The following is an 18550-nucleotide window of genomic DNA, read 5'->3' as shown; positions in this document are numbered from 1 at the left end:
CTGCTGCACGCTCGTAGCTGCCAATGTCAATTGTTTCATTGTGTACACCGAGACAAAAGGTGACCAACGTTTCGGACAGACTTAATGGCAAATGACAGACAAGCTGCCTTCTTCAGGTTCGTACCCTGAAGAAGGCAGCTTGTCTGTCATTTGCCATTGGCAGCTACGTACGAGTGTGCGGCTAATGGCTATAATTTTTTTCTTCTTATAACTAAATAATTCAAGTCAGGCTGAAACATTGCCTATACATTTCGGAGTCACGTCATAGACGCCTAGACATGTCATAGATGTTACCGGCTGGTCACATGAAGTCCGATAGCCACAACGTTTCCATGGTGATCCTGAGATCCACATCATTTCCTAGACATGCATCATTTTTAACGGCTGCAGCACATACTGTATACCACTGTACTATCATACAGTCTGCTGGGCGCCCCTTCTTCAATTGAATATCCATTACACTGAATTCAGAAGGTCTTGAGTCAAGGTATTATTTAGTACTGCTGAACCGGGCAGAAAACAACTTACGCAACTTCAAATATAATCCGTGAATCAACGTCATCAAACCACCGCGGGTGACATTTTTGTGACAGCTTATATAAGTGTCAAACTAGAGAGAGATTAGAAACAAAACAAGTACTGTGTATGGATTGGGATAAATCACGTACGGGGCTCCATTAAGTATGCGGGGCTGTTGACACAGTTCGGCGTTCCTCCGCCGAGCACCCAGTTAAAAAAGTGAAACATGAGGCTAAAGACGTGCAGAGTTTGTTTTTCTTTCAGTTCAACGTTCGCAGCAATGAGCTAAGCAGCGGTAAATAAACCACGGTGTACGGCCTCAAGTCTGGTCATGCAGCAATAAGTCTTTGTTTCACTGGGTTTTCCCACAGAGGTGTCATTTTGGTTTAAGTTCACAGCAACATCCGGACTGGTAAAGTAATCCTTGGGAGTGTAAGAAATAAGTTAAACGGTGCACTTATATAGCGCTTTTATCCAAGGTGCTTTACATAGATTTAGGCATAATTATACATTCACGCATTCACACACACACACACACACACACACACACACACACACACACACACACTCACACACCGATGGCGGAAGAAACCATGCAAGGCACCAACAAGCAATTAGGGGTTCAGAGTCTTGCTCAAGGACACTTACTGTAGACAAGTGGTTCCCAAAGTGGGGTCCGGGGACCCCCAGGGGTCCTTGAGGGAGTTCCAGGGGGTACCCAGCTAAATGGACCCTTATGGGTCTGTAACTCTTAGAGTGTACAAATGGAACCAAATGGATTTGTACACTCTCTGAGTTACATTAACATTGATTTTTTTACAATATAAATCGGGGGTCCCAGAGATAGAAATGACACTAAATTGGGGTCCTTTAAATTAAACGGGTTGAGAATCACTGCTAGAGCCGTCACAATCTTCTCTTATGGGGGTCCCTGGCATATCTTTTTCAAATGGGGGTCCGCAGTGTCAATTTGGGGGTCCTTGACATGAAAAGGTTTGGGAACCACTAACTCTGGGGGAGCCCGGGTTCGAACGGGGAACATCCAGCCACTCTACCCCTGAGCCACCGCCGCCAGTTAAAGGTATTCCTATGGCAATCATTGCCATGCACTGTATGTTCAATAACGGGTCTCCCCATCTTATTTAATTATTTTGAACTTCTTTAATTTATCTTTAATACATACAGAAAATATATTTTCAGACGGGGATACTGATTTCACCCAATCAGAAGAGAGAACTCATACAGGACATAGGATTTAAAAAGCTGTGAAACTGGAAGAGGTGAAATAAATAAAAAATAATCACACCCGTGTGAACTGAGTGGTGAAACTCCCCTCCCCCCCTCCTCTCTCTCTCTCTCATTAGCAGGCAACAGTGCAGCACTATCTCTCTCTCTCTCTCTGTTTCTGGCACAACAGCGCCCCTACTGGTACTCATTAAAGCCACATAGCCACATAGGTTAACACGGACATTGCTGTTCCTTGGAGTGGTTGCACCACTCATAATAAGCTGATTCATGGGAACTCTCTCCTGATAGGAGGAAACTGGCAAGGGGCAATAACACACCTGAAAATCAATGTTCTGTTTACCCAAGAGCTGACTGAACAAACACTCTATATACTCTCTAGCAATGATTACTACCAGAATATAAACCTTTTGTTTTAACCAAAATATAACGTTTGACAGTCATATGCATAGTGTTAGTTTGACTCTTTTGTTAAATAACCCTGTGTTCTGGACAGTAACCGGGAGACGCTCAATTTGTTTTTCTTTCACACGTGTCACAGACAAATGACAGGCGGTCTGAATATTAATGGGGTGAATTATGCGTGAGTCGTGACAATATTGTGAATTCCTAGCATGGCACAGCATCTTAAAGTCTGGAGTCGTGCTATAGCTGGGTGTTGCAAGCAAAGGCAGACCGAGTAGGAAAGAGATTACCAGGACAAAGCAGTTAAACCTTTACTATATGCAAGATGTGAGCTTGTGTATTTAAGAATAATGACACTTAAAAGGCTGCAGCATACTTCTCGCTGAAGTCTGGCGAGGTCTTTAAGAACAAAATGACATAAGTGCGGTGAAAACAAACTAACCAATTGAACCTTCGGAAGATTGCTTCATCGGTTTTCACACCTCTTGTAGAGATGCCAATGCGAGCATTGTGTGCGATTGGCGAGAAATACAAGCTGCTTTTGATTATTTATATATTCATGTATTTCCGCAATCAGATTCAGGTGGAAAAATGACAATTCCAGCACTGTGTGTACTACAGTATACAGCTGGCAGGGTCTAACATTCAGCACTCAAAAGCAGAGCCGCCGCATCGAATTTAAAATTGTTTAGAGAACCAACTTGTTCTGTTTTGGCAATCAATAAGGAGTGTACAGTATGTACAGTACGTAGCCTAGCCTATAGGCCGGGAACCAATGGTTCCTGAGGCCATGTGGCCCCATAGGTCAGCAGCCTATCTCGTGTTTCCGTAGCGTGAGGCAGCTTTAGGTACAAGTTCACCCCCTGGACATGACGCTAATGGTAGTATGTCGCAGGGAATTACCCCCAATCCAAAGTCCTTCCTATATGACTCCCTCTGTGATGGAACCCGGCCCAACCTCGGCATCTCGGGGTGGACAGACAGACACACTCTAACCACACAAGGCCCCCTGGGCTATGGTGGTTCTTTTGAAGTATGCGGCCAGCTTAACAGCCCATTTAGGCCTGAGCAAAGATTTGAGTTAAAAAACGTTGGCTCTGAAAGAATATATATTCAAACATTTGCGCCACATTTTCGCGATAAAAAAAAAAATATAGCAGACCTTGAAAATGAAAAGCTATGTTTCTATGTCAATCTTTCTTTGATTTTTCAATAGCTAAATTATAACAATGTTTAAAACACCAAAAGGGGTTCCCGCCCAAAATGGGTTAATAACTTCGATATCTAGAGTGCCGCACCGGGAAACATACTATGTATATACAAATGAAACAAAGTTAACAGAACAATGAACGATATTCAGGGTTGGGTTTGAATAAGATGTCTTACCTGAACAACGGACACCCTGGGCAATTAGGCCCCACATGAAGTTGGCACAATATTCACACCAGTGTGGCCCCCGGAATGTGTGTACCTAGGAGAACAGACACACTGGTTATACACACTGGAAGAAAAAAATAACATTATTTAAAACAAACAATAAAATTATTATATAAAAAGAACATGTTGAGTTTGTACATCAAATGAATCCTAAATTCATTAGGTTTTCTCAACTAGAAGATTTGAGGTTTAAAATAGACTTAAAATTGGGTTATCTGCAGACAGGAGAGGCAGTGCTTCGGGTCAGACTAAATAACAGCAACACGCTCGCTTTCTGCAGCGTCGGATTCGTTTGCATATTTGCTAACAAATCAGTCGTTTTCATTGTTTGTTAAAACATTAAAGTCTTATTTGTTCAGTAACAGGGTCTCCCCGTCTCTCCAGCTCTTTACTAAAGAGTTCAGGATACCAGTTTTATCTATCTTTATATTTAAGTGGCAATTTTGTCTGCTCATTTTGTGTGTATAATGAATTGCATTTTTTATGGCGCTTTTCCAAGTGCTCAAAGCGGTTCATTCATTCATACATTGGGAGGTGAAGCGGCGGACAGTCGACGCCAGCGTCCTCACTTCCCACATTCACACACCAATGGTGGCGAGCTCAAACCGACCAACTCATTGGAGGCAATGTAGGGTTCAGTGTCTTGCCCAAGGACACTTCGACATGTGGACAGGAGGAGCCGGGATTCGAACGAACCGCCGATCCAGGGATCATTGGACGACCTTCTCTACCTCCTGAGCCACAGCGGCCCCCCCTACATATATAACAAAACAATATAACTTACTTAAACCACCATTAAGTTTCATGGCAATCTACTCATTATATTTTCATACATTCTTTAATGTATATGTCCTGTTAAATGTTAGTCTTTAAAAGCAGGAGCCATCCTCTGGGGAACATGAAGGTGCACATAAGATTCCATGTCACCCCGGTCTAGTCTCTCGACTGTTGACTAAAGAGGGCACTTTTTTTCTCCTTTATGTTTTGACAATGGGTTCTCTGATTGCCCCAGACAGACAGACAGCAGTTTTTAAGATAATGTTTTTTTGGGCCCAAAGCGGTGGATGGATGGACCGCCATTGGCAACTTTATTGCAGTGTTGTTTTTGGCAGCAATTTTTTATTTTAGTCATATAGTCTCTTGAATAGTATTAATTTAGTTTTAGTCACATTTTAGTCACCTGAAATGTTTTAGTGTCTAGTTTTAGTCGACTAAATATCATATGATTTTAGTCGACTAAATCTACAGTTGATTTAGACACTTTCTTCTTTTTCTAAATATTTAGAATCATAATCATTGTATTATTCATTGGTACACCTAGTAGTTGCTGTATGAAATCTTGATGAAAAATAAAATTTACAAAATAGATATGTATACATTGTTGACCAGATTCCCAATTATGGCTCCATACTGTGCGCTACAACGTGCTATAGCTATACCAACCACATCTGCTATTTCTGGGCCACTAATAGGGATGCCGCTATATAGGGTTAAATTGTTAAAGAAGTAAATAAAGCCGTTGTTTTGCGAGTTCTTCTTCCTGGTTATGTAAGTGTTCACATCCCAGCAGAACCGTTGAACAGGGAGAGAGACGTTATGCAACAGCGTTGTCTTCATTCTTCATCACAACCACCCACTCAAACAGGAGACATGTGACACAGCATGACCAATTACTTTACATTCAACCTATAGGCCTGCACAAACACTGCCAAAAGAATGCAAATCTATACTGCAACTCCCACAGCAGCACTCCCATGTGAGGAGGAGGAGGTGGATTCACACACAGGGAGAGAGAAAGAAACGAACAGCTGATACAAGCTGCAATATCACACCACGTAGGGTAATTTCACTAATCACATCGCTAAGGTTTGCCAGAAACATTTCAACATGATTTATTTTGTCCAACATAAAAGAAGCCCAAGTGTAAATGTATACCGTAATGAATCACATCCAGTCATACAGGTATACATTTTGACCTCTCCACATTGTGAAGGGTTTAACTATAGCAGTGATTCTAAAACCTTTTAATTTCAAGGACCCCGAGTTTGATATGCATTATTAGGCCACGGACTCGACCCTAGCCTGGCACGGGCCGGCCAGACCAACATCAGCATCACTGCGTAGATAGACATTAGTCTGGAATCTCTTTGTGTGTGGGAACCTGCATTTCCAAGGGGCGAATTAAAAAAATATATTAATGCATCTGGTGATAAACCCGCCCCACATATGCAATTATGCATTCTGGGTGCTGATTGGTGCCCCACACAACATCGGGGGAATCATCATGTGTCAGACAGTAAAAGAACACCTAATTACTTTTCATTTGTTATATTTAGATTCTTCTAAAAGATTGTGCTGTTATCTCTCCCTTCTCAAATAGGGCAGCCATCTTGAAGCTGGTTTTCATTGTTTGGGCGCCACCACCTATGATTGATCTAAATATTATTGTTCCATCTAGATCAGTGCTTTAATTTCAACCCTTTCCATATCAAGGTCCATTATTTATTCTGCATTTGAGCCACGGGCCACCGTTTGATGAGATTCAGCCTCTCAGACCCAAGACAAGATTTTGTCCACAACTCCATGCTGCTGTATTGATGTTGGTATACCATTAGGAGAGATAACAGGCAAACGCTGATCAAAATAACAATTATATTACAGGCTCTAATCGTGCACACTTCTTGTAAGTATAGCCTAATGCAGGCATTTAACAATAATCTAACTCTTGAGAGCGTGAAATGAAATCAAATGAACCCGTCAGGGACCTCAGGGTCCATTTGGTTTCATTTTAGAGTTAAAGATCTTATAAGGGTCCACTCTCCGTCATTTTGCTGGGGACCACCTGGTAATCCCCTCAAGGACGACCGGCGGTCCCCGGACCACCGGTTGAAAACCCACTGGCCTAGCTCCAGGTTTCTGGGAGCGTGATATAATCAGGCTACTCTGTGTGGACTCACTGATGACAACGTCAGCGGACAGATTAGTGTCCGCCGCTCACAGACGGTACAGCAGATGAACCCCCGCGGACCGAAAGCGCACACACACACACACACACACACACACACACACACACACACACACACACACACACACACACACACAGACACACACACACACACCCCCAGCGGACTAAAGGAGTGCGTTCGTATGCACCCGGCAGATTAAGAGCTTTACAGTAACATGTCTGGCATCTGTTGCTGGGCTGTTGGACAGGTTGCCAACATCTTCACACAACACGCAGAGTCAGCCATGCGCATATAACAGATGCGAACACGCACACACGTGCAGCGCGCGTGCACACACGAATACACACACACACGCACACACGGACACAGAAAAGCACACACAGGGAGGAAATGAATAAAGGACACACACATTCATACAAAAAGACACACACACATACACACACATACACAGATACGCCAGCATGTGGTGTCCAGTCTCTCACACACACACACACACACACACACACACACACACACACACACAGGGAGGAACGAAGAGGGAACGCACAAATTCAGACAAAAAGACGCGCGCACACACACACACACACACACGCACACACACACGCACACACACACACACACACACACACACACACACACACAGGGAGGAACGAATAGAGGGAACGCACACATTCAGACAAAAAGACGCACACACACACACACACACACACACACACACACACACACACACACACACACACACACGCACAGAGCACCTCGGGGGTAATTGACACGTCGGTTAGCTTTTAGTGGGCTGATGTATAAAGGAGATAAAAGTCCAGACAGGTGGTGAATGAATGAATGTCTCTTTTCTCTAAAAGGTGAAGCAGACGTACAGTACAGACGTGCTGCTGGGGGGGTCATTCTGAACTGCAGGTTGACTGTAACCGAAGCCACAATGAGAACAATGTTCAGACGAACCCCACAGGCTATACCCAGCTCTGGGTTTCGAGCTCTCTTTGAACACTTTTCTGCCCTTTTCCTCTCTTGTTTCAGGCTCATTTAGGCCTGACATTCGAAAAATGTCACGACTTTAAAAAAAGAACAGACCTACAAGCCCATAGCGCGCCACCGAGTGGCGCGCTATGGGCTTGTAGATCTGCTCTTTTTCAATAGCCAAAGTAGAACATAATGCTTAGTTAAAACAACAAAAGGGTTTCCCGCAAAGATGGGTTAAAGATTATGGGCTCTTTTCGTCTTTGCCTTATTTTAACTATTTTGAAAAACTTTTTTTAATAGTTCAACTAGCCAGTCTACATTGACACGTTGTGAGCTTGTAGACTGGCCATTTTAACTATTCACAAATGTTTTGCAGAATAGTATAAAAAGGCAAAGAAAGTTTAGGGGATAAGGGGCTTTTAAGCTTTTAAGCTATGTTTTTGGCACTTTGTGATTTATTAACCACTTAGAATAGTGAAAATACCGGTTTGCCGCTATTTGAAAAACCGTTGAAGATATTCACAGAATATTATGATAAATAGGGAAGACAGGTTGAAAGTATTTCAGTGTAGAGACACACCCAGTAGGGGCAGTAGAAAGAGAGAGAGAGAGAGAGAGAGAGAGAGAGAGAGAGAGAGAGAGAGGGGAGACATGCAAGAGCACACAACAACAACAACAACAACAACAGGAGTAGGAATGGAACTCGCAGGTCTTCAGGGACTCACACAATGAGCATATGGTCAGTGAGTGCACTGCTAACTGACCCCGCCTGTCTCTCCTTGTGTGTCGCTGAATAACATGACACTAACAGTAACCGAGCTGGGCTTTTACAACAGCGCTGTACAGTTAAACACGCGCCGGGCAATCGATCGTAAACTGTTTTACGAACGCCTCGACGTCCACCGCACTCATAACTGAACAGCGTCAGACGGACAGACCATGGGGGGGCGGGGGGGGGGTGCTACTGGCGAGTGCTTGGAAATCAATGACAATCAATGCGGCGCTGCCGTTAATGGCTGAAGGTATAGTGTATCCATTAGACATGCTTGTTTGCCCTTGCGCCTGACAGCTGCGTGCGTTCTCATGACTGCAGACACACACACACACACACACACACACACACACTGTGCGGCCCCATTTACACGTGCAGCCAAATCCAGCCTGAATCAGATCTGTGCAACCTTCAGATTGGAATCCGATTTGTTTTAAATACGTTTAAACACAAACATCATGGAATCCGTTTTTTTTTGTTGTGTGGACACATTCAGAAGTGGTTTCAAATCTGATTCAAATTCAAGATTTCAGGAGATTTCCGTCTCAGTCTGAACGCAGTAACCCGATCTAAATTCCATGGATTCCGCATGTGACTTGTTTGCGTTTAGACTTATTTCAAACGAATTGGATTCCAATCTGGATGTGGCACGTATACAGATCTGATTCAGGCTGGATTTGGCTGCCAGTTTGAAAACACACACACACACACACACACACACACACACACAGTCGTGCTAAAGATCAGATCAGATTTGAGAAATAAATCAGATTTGACTGGATGTGACTGCAGTCTAAACGGGGCCTATATACTATGCTGCCCTGGTGTCTATACAACAATAGATGATACATACTGTACATACAGTTAGTATGCCTTATAGTCTACTTATAGCATATTCATGTCCAATACTGCCTCCACCGTTTGCTCGCACTTGGTCTGACCCTATATTCCTTGTTCCCGTTTGTGTTTATATTACACAATATTGTTCACGTTACATGCTTTTTGATACTTGACTTTTACAATTTGTACTGCAAAATGCACCGCTGTAATATTTCATTCCATTTAAAGTTTAAATTAGTCTGGGAGCAAATGCGAGTTATAACATACCTTCCTCAGAGACAACACACAGACTCTGCTTGTGATAATCGCACACAACAAACACACACAACAAACAGATTTTTTGCTATGGATAACCATGAGAGAAAATGAGAGAAATATGCTCAAAAGGAACCTTTTGCTGAGAGAAAGAGAGAGAGAGAGAGAGATGGGGGGGGGACACTTCAAAAGAAGGCTTGAACACAGAATCTTCAGAAGAGGACTGCCTCTGAACCCTCCCCTCCCCCATCCCACCCCCTCTCTCTACTCCACCACATCCTCATGCGTGAAACAGAAGCTCTCTCCACACACACACACACACACACACACACACACACACACACACACACACACACACACACACACACACACACACACACACACAGTACAGTACAGTAGTCAAGTCAACTCACCTTGAAGTTGTGGATCTTCTCGTAGGAGCACTGCAGCTGCTGCTGCTGCTTCTCCGGGCTGTCCCTCACGGCGGCACTCCGGCGGACCGGCGGCGAGGACGAGATCTGCGGACAGGAGGAGGCCAACAGTTTAACGGGCTTCCAGAGCAGCGTCCCTTTGCAGCCCAGCCGGATGCCCAGCGCCAGAGCCAGCAGCTCCTGGCGCCTGCGATCCGCCGCTGGCCTCTTCGTCGCGGCGGTGACCCGGTGGGTCATCAGCTCCGCTGGCGCTCCTCCTCCTCCTCCTCGGCCCTCCTCTGCCTCCATTAGCCCGGTTCAGGTTCTTCGTCTTCCTCACGCGTGGGGCTCCTATCCGGCCCCTTTAGGGGGTGGGGGGGGGAGGAGGAGACTGACCGAGTGCCGAGCGGCGCAACAAGACGGTGCCGGGGCCAACGTGCACCCTGTGCTGTGCAGAGAGAGAGAGAGAGAGAGAGAGACGGCAGCTGCACTCCGCTCCCCCGCGACCCTGCAGGGCTAACTGACTGACGACAGGCAGGACGGAGGCTGCTCTGCATCTGATCCGATTCCAGCAGCAAGCAAAGCAACAGGAGGAAAGAGGGAGGAGGAGGAGGAGGGGGGCAGGGAGGTGGAGCACGAGTGGGAAGCCTGGGGGCAGGAGGAGTGTGTCTCGCACAAAGGTCCTCATTCACACGCACGTCTCACACACACACACACACACACACACACACACACAGAAGAGAGAGAGAGAGAGTGTAAAGGGTCCCTGGGGGAGGAGGTGGGGCGGGGGTGTTATATTATGCGGGAGGTGGTCCGCTGTCAGGATCGTTCCACACGGCTCAGTGGCTCTCCAAAGCGGGATCAGCACTCCGACAAGCCCTCTCTCTCTCTCTCCCTCTCTCTAAAGCGGCCGCCGCTAACGCGCTACACACGCCCATTAGCACGCTGCCTTCCGGACAGAAACTCCCACTTCACTTAGGAGATAATACCTTTGTTGTGTCCAGTGTCTGTCTGGGTCTGCCTCTCTCTAACTAACCCCCCTGGTTACAGTCCAGACATACGTATACAGTTACATACACACAGTGGGTTTTCAACCCTTTTCATATCAAGGTTACATTATTTATTCTGCCTTTTTTTTTGAGCCACGGACCACCATGACGTTTTAGCCTGGCCGATGCAGAGACCCCCAAACTATACAGAATGTTTTGTTATCGTCGGATGAGATGTTGTCCACATTCCTATGCTGTGTTGATGTCGGTACCATTAGGAGAGATAAACAGACACACGTTGGATCAAAATAACTATTCTTCTACATGCTCTAGTTGTGTAGAGACTTCTTTGTAAAACGCTTAGTAATGCAGATATTTTAACTCTTGAAGAGTGTAAAATGGGAGCATTTTTACGGGAGCTCAAAATGATACTATTCATTCTCTGAAATAAACCTAAAGAACGGAGCCTCCTCCTCCTCCTCCTCCTCCAGGCCTGTCTGTTGCTCACAGCCACATCTTCAGTCGTCTATAATACTGAAGATGATGAGCTCTCTCTACTTGAGTCTTATCTGCTGCTGATAGAACTCCCCAATCGATCTCTCTCCAGTCTCCACAACGCCATAGGCCCAAACACTGACTGATTGCACATTGTTCCCACTTCACTGCCCTGCCAGTCAGGCTTTAGTCAGGCTTTAGACAGACTGCAGGAGAATCCAATTTGTTTCTCAAACACCGTATGATCTTTAGTATACTTTAGTGAAGTATAAGAAGGAGAGCTTACGTGAACTGCAAGTAGCCTATAATGACCGTCTTCGAATCCTGGAGCACCCAGGAGCACTAGAGCCAGTGGGCTTTTCTGTTCATTGGGTCTCACTACATTCATGGCTCTGTTGAGGAACCTGACATTCAAATTCATGAGCAGGCTGGATCGCTCACTGAATAGACTCATTGGACAGATGACAGACCCGGGCCGTAGTTCTGTAAGGTACACTTCTACCATCAGAGGACACTGGCATGAGTGCCTCGCCTAATAGAGTAGTAACCTGTGGGGCTGGGTAAATGTACTGTATTTTTATTTATTTGTATTCTCGTATTATGTGATGTACTGTCTTACCTTGTGGGCCTGTAATAAAGTTTATATATATATTATACTGACTGTCCACACTGGTAATTTGCAAGTGATTCGCCGGTCTGTGCATTCAGACATTCGTCAACCATTCTAATAATCTAGCACTAACAATATAACACAGGACGTAATAATCTCAAGGGGGGGTGGGTGGGGGGTGGACTCAGCTTCACCCAGCTGATGGCTGCTCAGGTGGTCATATACTGAGTGCTGGGTTAATGGTTACATCGTGTCTTGCTCATGGACACCTCGTTGAACCTGCAGGGACCTTCTGTTTGTTTCCCCAGACCGCCTCTGTCTGTACCATTCAGCTATATGGCTACCCTATAGAGCGCCGCAGTCCCGCCCCCTTTCAGAAAAGCGAGTGGCCCAGGAAGTGAAAGCCCCATGCATTCTGCCATCGGCACTTTTAATATAATTTATTTAAAGACGGTTACGCCGCGGACAAAGCCAATTCGGATCGTGACGAATCATGACAATGAACACAATATTTTGGGCCGATCAAATAATAAGCCAGTAGTATTCATAAGACGAAAAATAAAACAAATAGTGTTGTCTCCTGACTTTCTTTTCTTCTTTCTAATGATTTGATCGTCCCAGAATATTGTGTTCATTGTCATGATTCGTCACGATCCGAATTGGCTTTGTCCGCGGCGTAACCGTCTTTAAATAAATTATATTAGAAGTGCCGATGGCAGAATGCATGGGGCTTTCACTTCCTGGCCACTCGCTTTTCTGAAAGGGGGCGGGACTGCGGCGCTCTATAGGGTGTAGTCGCAGTCCCGCCCCCTATACCAGGGCCCAGGAAATGATTCTCCGTTCATTTTCCTCATAGACATTTCAAAAAGTATTTATTTAAACACTATTTTCGGGCCGAACAAATAATTAGAAAGAAGACGAAAACGGCAGGTTACAACACTTTTTTGTTGTTGTTTTTCTTCTTGGTCCAAAATATTGTGGTTGTTGTCATGATTTGTCACGACTCGAGTTGGCGTTGTACGACGCTTAAAAAGGTCTTTAAATAAATACTTTTTGAAATGTCTATGGGGAAAATGCATTGGGAATTATTCCCTGGGCCCTGGTGTCGTCATGAAAGGGGGCAGGACTGTGACGCTCTATTGGTTGCTGTGGTAACCACGTAATGACACAGGCCTGAGTATTGCTTAACAGTTTAACTTTATACTCTACCTATTTCACACCGTAGTATGACGAAGTCTAAATCCAGAGACACAGAGAAATCTTTATCTTCTTATCTCTATAATATTCTAACTTTTTGCTGGGTTTTTTTCTGCTGCTTTTGAATTTGAACCCTGAGAAGTAACAGTTTTGGACATGAGGTTTCCTCCACCCGACAAACGATTTGCATAATTAAACCACCTGGAACCGTGGCTCAAATTTGATTTGATTTACACTGATACAAACTTGATCAAAACCAATCTGATGACCTGGGCCAATCTGATGTCCAGGCACCTTGGCTGGTAATCCAGTCTGGCAGTGTGCCGCGGGTTCGACTCCCGATCCCGACGACCTTCACTGCATGTCACCCACCCCCAACTATCACCCCATTTCCTGTCAGCCTACTGTCTGTCCCTCCATAACAAAAAATTAATAAAAGGCGAAAGCCACAAAAAAAAAAAACATTTAAAAAACCAATCTGATAGGCCAAAAAAAAAAAAATCTGATTTGGGGGCTGCCAGCCTGAAGATAGCCTTTAGCTCTCAGATCACCAGCACCAAATCCCTATCCAAATATACTGGGATTGGGAGGGATTACGACAATAAACCTACTGGCTACTGTAATCCTGCATGCAGCGCACGATGAAGAACAAAACCCTTCAGTAAAAATCCCACAGGGGAGCTCTTTTGTAGGCCTGCAGATATGATTGGTGCCACTAGTGCCAAACATTACTGTGTCTTAACACTGCGTTCATCCCCATCAATAGAACGGCTTCTGCAACGACCTATACAGTGTACAGTAAGCAGCCAGCCTTTTACTCTTTGGATAATCAACAAACTCAGAACCCGATCGATGACGGGGCAAAAAAAAAACCCCACAGCAGTACACTTGAATAAATGTAGCGTCACATTGCGAGTCAAATACCAAATATGGGATTCCGCGCTCATAACCTTTTCTAAAACGACCCCTGTCTGAAGGAGAAGCTGAGAAAACAAAGATAGAAGAAGAAGATGAAGAATAATAATAAGAAGAGAGAATGTGCGAGAGAATAAGTCACGCTAAAAGAGGGTATTGTGTGACATAATGAAAAGGGTCAGCCGAGGGAATAAAGAGTAGGACTTTGTGATGATGAAGGAAGGAATGAGCTGGAACGACCAGAGAGTGGGACGGAATGGAATTCTAGGGGAGAGAGAGAGAGAGAGAGCAGAAAGAAAGACACGAAAGGGCGACTGCAAAGCTGAGATAAAAATGTTTAAAAAAAAAAAAACTAAGAGGATTGTGAGCTTGCGGTCCTCATAGACACAGAGGCCATACTTAAAAATAAATTGCTTTGGGGAGTCGGGACGCCAATGTACCCCGTGTTTCACAGCAGGCAGCCACGCGTTTCAGACAGTCTGAGACTGTATGAGAGGCCACTAGTGGGCTGGGAGAGAGAGACATACAGTACAGAGGAGCAGGCAGCGTTGGGTATGGGGACAGAACAGATCAGGAGAGGACATTTATCATCAGGGTTTGCCATCTATTGCTAGGACACAATGAGGAATGTACAGCCTCAATGTACAGCCTCAATGTACTGCCTCAATGTACAGACACAATGTACAGCCTCAATGTACTGCCACAATGTACAGCCTCAATGCACTGCCTCAATGTACTGCCTCAATGTACAGCCTCAATGTACTGCCTCAATGTACAGCCTCAATGTACTGCCTCAATGTAGAGCCTCAATGTACAGCCTCAATGTACAGCCTCAATGTACTGCCTCAATGTACAGCCTCAATGCACTGCCTCAATGCACTGCCTCAATGTACAGCCTCAATGCACTGCCTCAATGTACAGACACAATGTACAGCCTCAATGTACTGCCACAATGTACTGCCACAATGTACTGCCACAATGTACAGCCTCAATGTACTGCCACAATGTACTGCCTCAATGTACTGCCTCAATGTACAGCCTCAATGTACTGCCAAAATGTACAGACTCAATGTACTGCCACAATGTACAGCCTCAATGTACTGCCACAATGTACAGACTCAATGTACTGCCTCAATGTACAGCCTCAATGTACTGCCACAATGTACAGCCTCAATGTACAGACACAATGTACAGCCTCAATGTACAGACACAATGTACTGCCACAATGTACAGCCTCAATGTACTGCCTCAATGTACTGCCTCAATGTACTGCCTCAATGTACAGCCTCAATGTACTGCCTCAATGTACAGCCTCAATGTACTGCCTCAATGTACAGCCACAATGTACAGCCACAATGTACAGCCACAATGTACAGCCACAATGTACAGCCTCAATGCACTGCCTCAATGTACTGCCACAATGTACTGCCTCAATGTACAGACTCAATGTACAGCCTCAATGCACTGCCTCAATGTACTGCCACAATGTACTGCCTCAATGTACAGACTCAATGTACAGCCTCAATGTACTGCCTCAATGTACTGCCTCAACGTACTGCCACAACGTACTGCCACAACGTACAGCCTCAATGTACTGCCTCAATGCACTGCCTCAATGCACTGCCACAATGTACTGCCTCAATGTACAGACTCAATGTACTGCCTCAATGTACTGCCACAATGTACAGCCTCAATGTACTGCCTCAATGTACTGCCTCAATGTACTGCCTCAATGTACTGCCTCAATGCACTGCCTCAATGTACTGCCACAATGTACTGCCTCAATGTACAGACACAATGTACTGCCACAATGTACAGCCACAATGTACTGCCTCAATGTACAGACTCAATGTACAGCCACAATGTACTGCCTCAATGTACAGACACAATGTACTGCCTCAATGTACTGCCACAATGTACTGCCTCAATGTACAGACTCAATGTACTGCCTCAATGTACAGCCTCAATGTACAGCCTCAATGTACTGCCTCAATGTACTGCCTCAATGCACTGCCTCAATGCACTGCCACAATGCACTGCCACAATGTACAGCCTCAATGTACTGCCTCAATGTACTGCCTCAATGCACTGCCACAATGTACAGCCTCAATGTACAGCCTCAATGTACTGCCTCAATGTACCATCAACAATGTACAGCCACAAATGTACACTACAGCCACAATGTACCTACTTCCACAATGTATTGTACAGCCTCAATGTACTGCCATAATGTACAACCAACAATGTAGTGTCGAAGAAAGAGTCCTTGAGCAACACGCTGCTAAACCCCTAATTGCTCCCGATGTGCAGGTTGGTGCCTTGCATGCTTTTCCTCCGCCCGTCGGTGTGTGTGTGTGTGTGTGTGTGTGTGTGAATGGAATGCACAATCTATGTAAAGCGCCGTATAAATGCACCATTTACCACAATGTATATATACTGCCACAATGTAGTGAATGTATACTGTCTGCCACAATGTACAGTCAAACCAGATGAGAGCATGAAGGATGTACTGTATATTGATGGATGAAAGGACCAGCAAGAGACATTTCCTCCTGCTGGGGGGAGGGGAGGGGACGGGGACGGGGGGGTGACAGAAAGGGAGAGAGTGGCTGTGCGTTGGTGGGGGAGGGAGGGGGGGTAGTATGAGAATTAGGCCTGTGCCCTTTGTCCGCGAGGCAGATGGCTCCTTGTCCTCTTAGAGAAGAGCCACAGAAGAAAGGGGCACAAAAGGTGGACAAGAAAAAATAAAATAAAAGCCCCTGCTTTCTTTACAACGGCCCTGACCCCTTTTTATTCCCACAAAGCACTGTGGTGTGCGGGGCGGGCGGGCGGGCACAGCTGAGCAGACTCTGTGGTGGTGGCCACCGCCGCCGCCAGCCGCATGGAATCATGGGAAAACAAAAACAACACCGCTCATTCTGTGGGCACAAGCAAAACAGGACCGACCCGTATAGCGTGCGCGTACGTATACGTCCCACAGAACGAACCCTGACCAACAGGAAAATAGACGTTCTGTGTTTTGCTGCAGGGCATACAGAAGCCCAAAGAATACCGCACAGTGTCCACGGATGGAAGACACAGACCCTTTGTAAAAAGAATGCGACTAGAAATAGCTACTGTGTTCCCGAGCCGACTGTTGTTAAGTCACATCGTTGTTAAAAAGGGCTGCCGTTGAACATGTATGCTTCGTAATAAGGCGTCGCCTCCTTATTGTTTTCACAAGTCACTCACAATCAAAAGAGAGATGAATAGGCATCAATTATTTTTGACTATGCTCTCAGCGGACAAAGCAGGAGAGAGAGGCCATTGCGTTAGTGCGCAAACAAAACACACACACACACACACACACACACACACACACACACACACACACACACACACACACACACACACACACACCCCCACACACACACACACACACACACACACACACACACACACACACACCCCCACACACACACACACACACACACAGTCATCTGTCCCGAGATGTGTTCTGTTATGCAAGCGGGGCCGGCCCCCGAGCGAACAACTAATGATGTGTAACTGCACGTCACATACAGTAGTCTCCTCTCTTATGCTGTGTTCGCACTAGCGGCAAGCCGGCAATACAAAGCTAACAAATGGCCACACATGACCAGCTACAGACAGTAGACATTGCTGCTGAGTTGTTGTTCAACCCATTTAGACCCGAGGCTAAAAGAAATTACTTCAGTTTTCTGAAAAATCGGTTTCTATGTCAGTGGTTCTCAAACTATTTCATGTCAAGGACCCCAAAAATTATATGAAATTGGCAACTGAAAATGTTTTGTTTCAGCGACCCCCCAAGAAGCTAAAAACGTTCCCTGTGAAAGAACATATATTCAAAGATTTGCGCCACATCTTCACGATTTCTCAAAAATGTGTGCCGCGCTATGAGCTTGTAGATCAGCCATGTTTCAATAGCTAAAGTATAACAGAAAACACCAAAAGGTATTTCCGTCCTGCAATGGGGTTTAATGAAAAGGATGCGGTCAAATAGCCCAGGGTACTAGTTTTAGTCAACGGCAAGAGAGAGACGGGACGTGGAAATGGTGAACAAAAAAAAAAACATTATTATCGTTTGAGTTCAGCTCGAGTTCAGCTCCATTTCTTTTTTCGTAGCGCACCATGCAACGACAAGTGACGGAGGACACTTTGTAGCTCGTCCGTCTACATGTCGTTCCACTGGGAACGACGTGGAGCCTGTCGCCGCGTCGCCGCCAGCGTCAACAGAGCATTAGAAGCGTATTTGCTGTGATCAAAACCAGTGTGACGAGTGATTATGCTGTAGTGACACCGACATGTAGAAACACACATGTGCACACATGCGTGTCTATGTGAATGTTTCTTTGTTAGTGTGTGTGTGCGTGTGCGTGTGCGTGTGTGTGTGTGTGTGTGTGTGCGTGTGTGTGTGTGTGTGTCTGCGCGCATGCCGTGCATGAGTGCGTGCAAAGGAAAGTATACGCGCAAGGTGGCCAGACAGATTAAAGCAAATC

At 45.4% G+C, this 18550-nt stretch overlaps 1 protein-coding gene across 2 annotated transcripts in view; it reads right to left on the bottom strand.

The window, feature by feature from the left end:
* chn2 (chimerin 2) overlaps window positions 1-18550 on the bottom strand; it is a 62200-nt gene that overhangs the window by 7881 nt on the left and 35769 nt on the right. For both annotated transcript variants that reach the window (XM_080767914.1, XM_080767915.1), the window contains 2 exons: window positions 9831-9935; window positions 3556-3640 (listed from right to left, as the gene is read on the bottom strand). In XM_080767914.1, coding sequence (XP_080624040.1) covers window positions 3556-3640; window positions 9831-9935 — 190 coding nt within the window. The remainder of the gene's footprint in view (window positions 1-3555; window positions 3641-9830; window positions 9936-18550) is intronic.

This window comes from Protomyctophum bolini (assembly GCF_963924005.1).
Source record: "Protomyctophum bolini genome assembly, chromosome: 7".
In the NCBI taxonomy this organism is placed as follows: domain Eukaryota; kingdom Metazoa; phylum Chordata; class Actinopteri; order Myctophiformes; family Myctophidae; genus Protomyctophum; species Protomyctophum bolini.
Note: the sequence above shows the minus strand (reverse complement) of the source record. Positions and strands in the feature narration are given on the sequence as shown.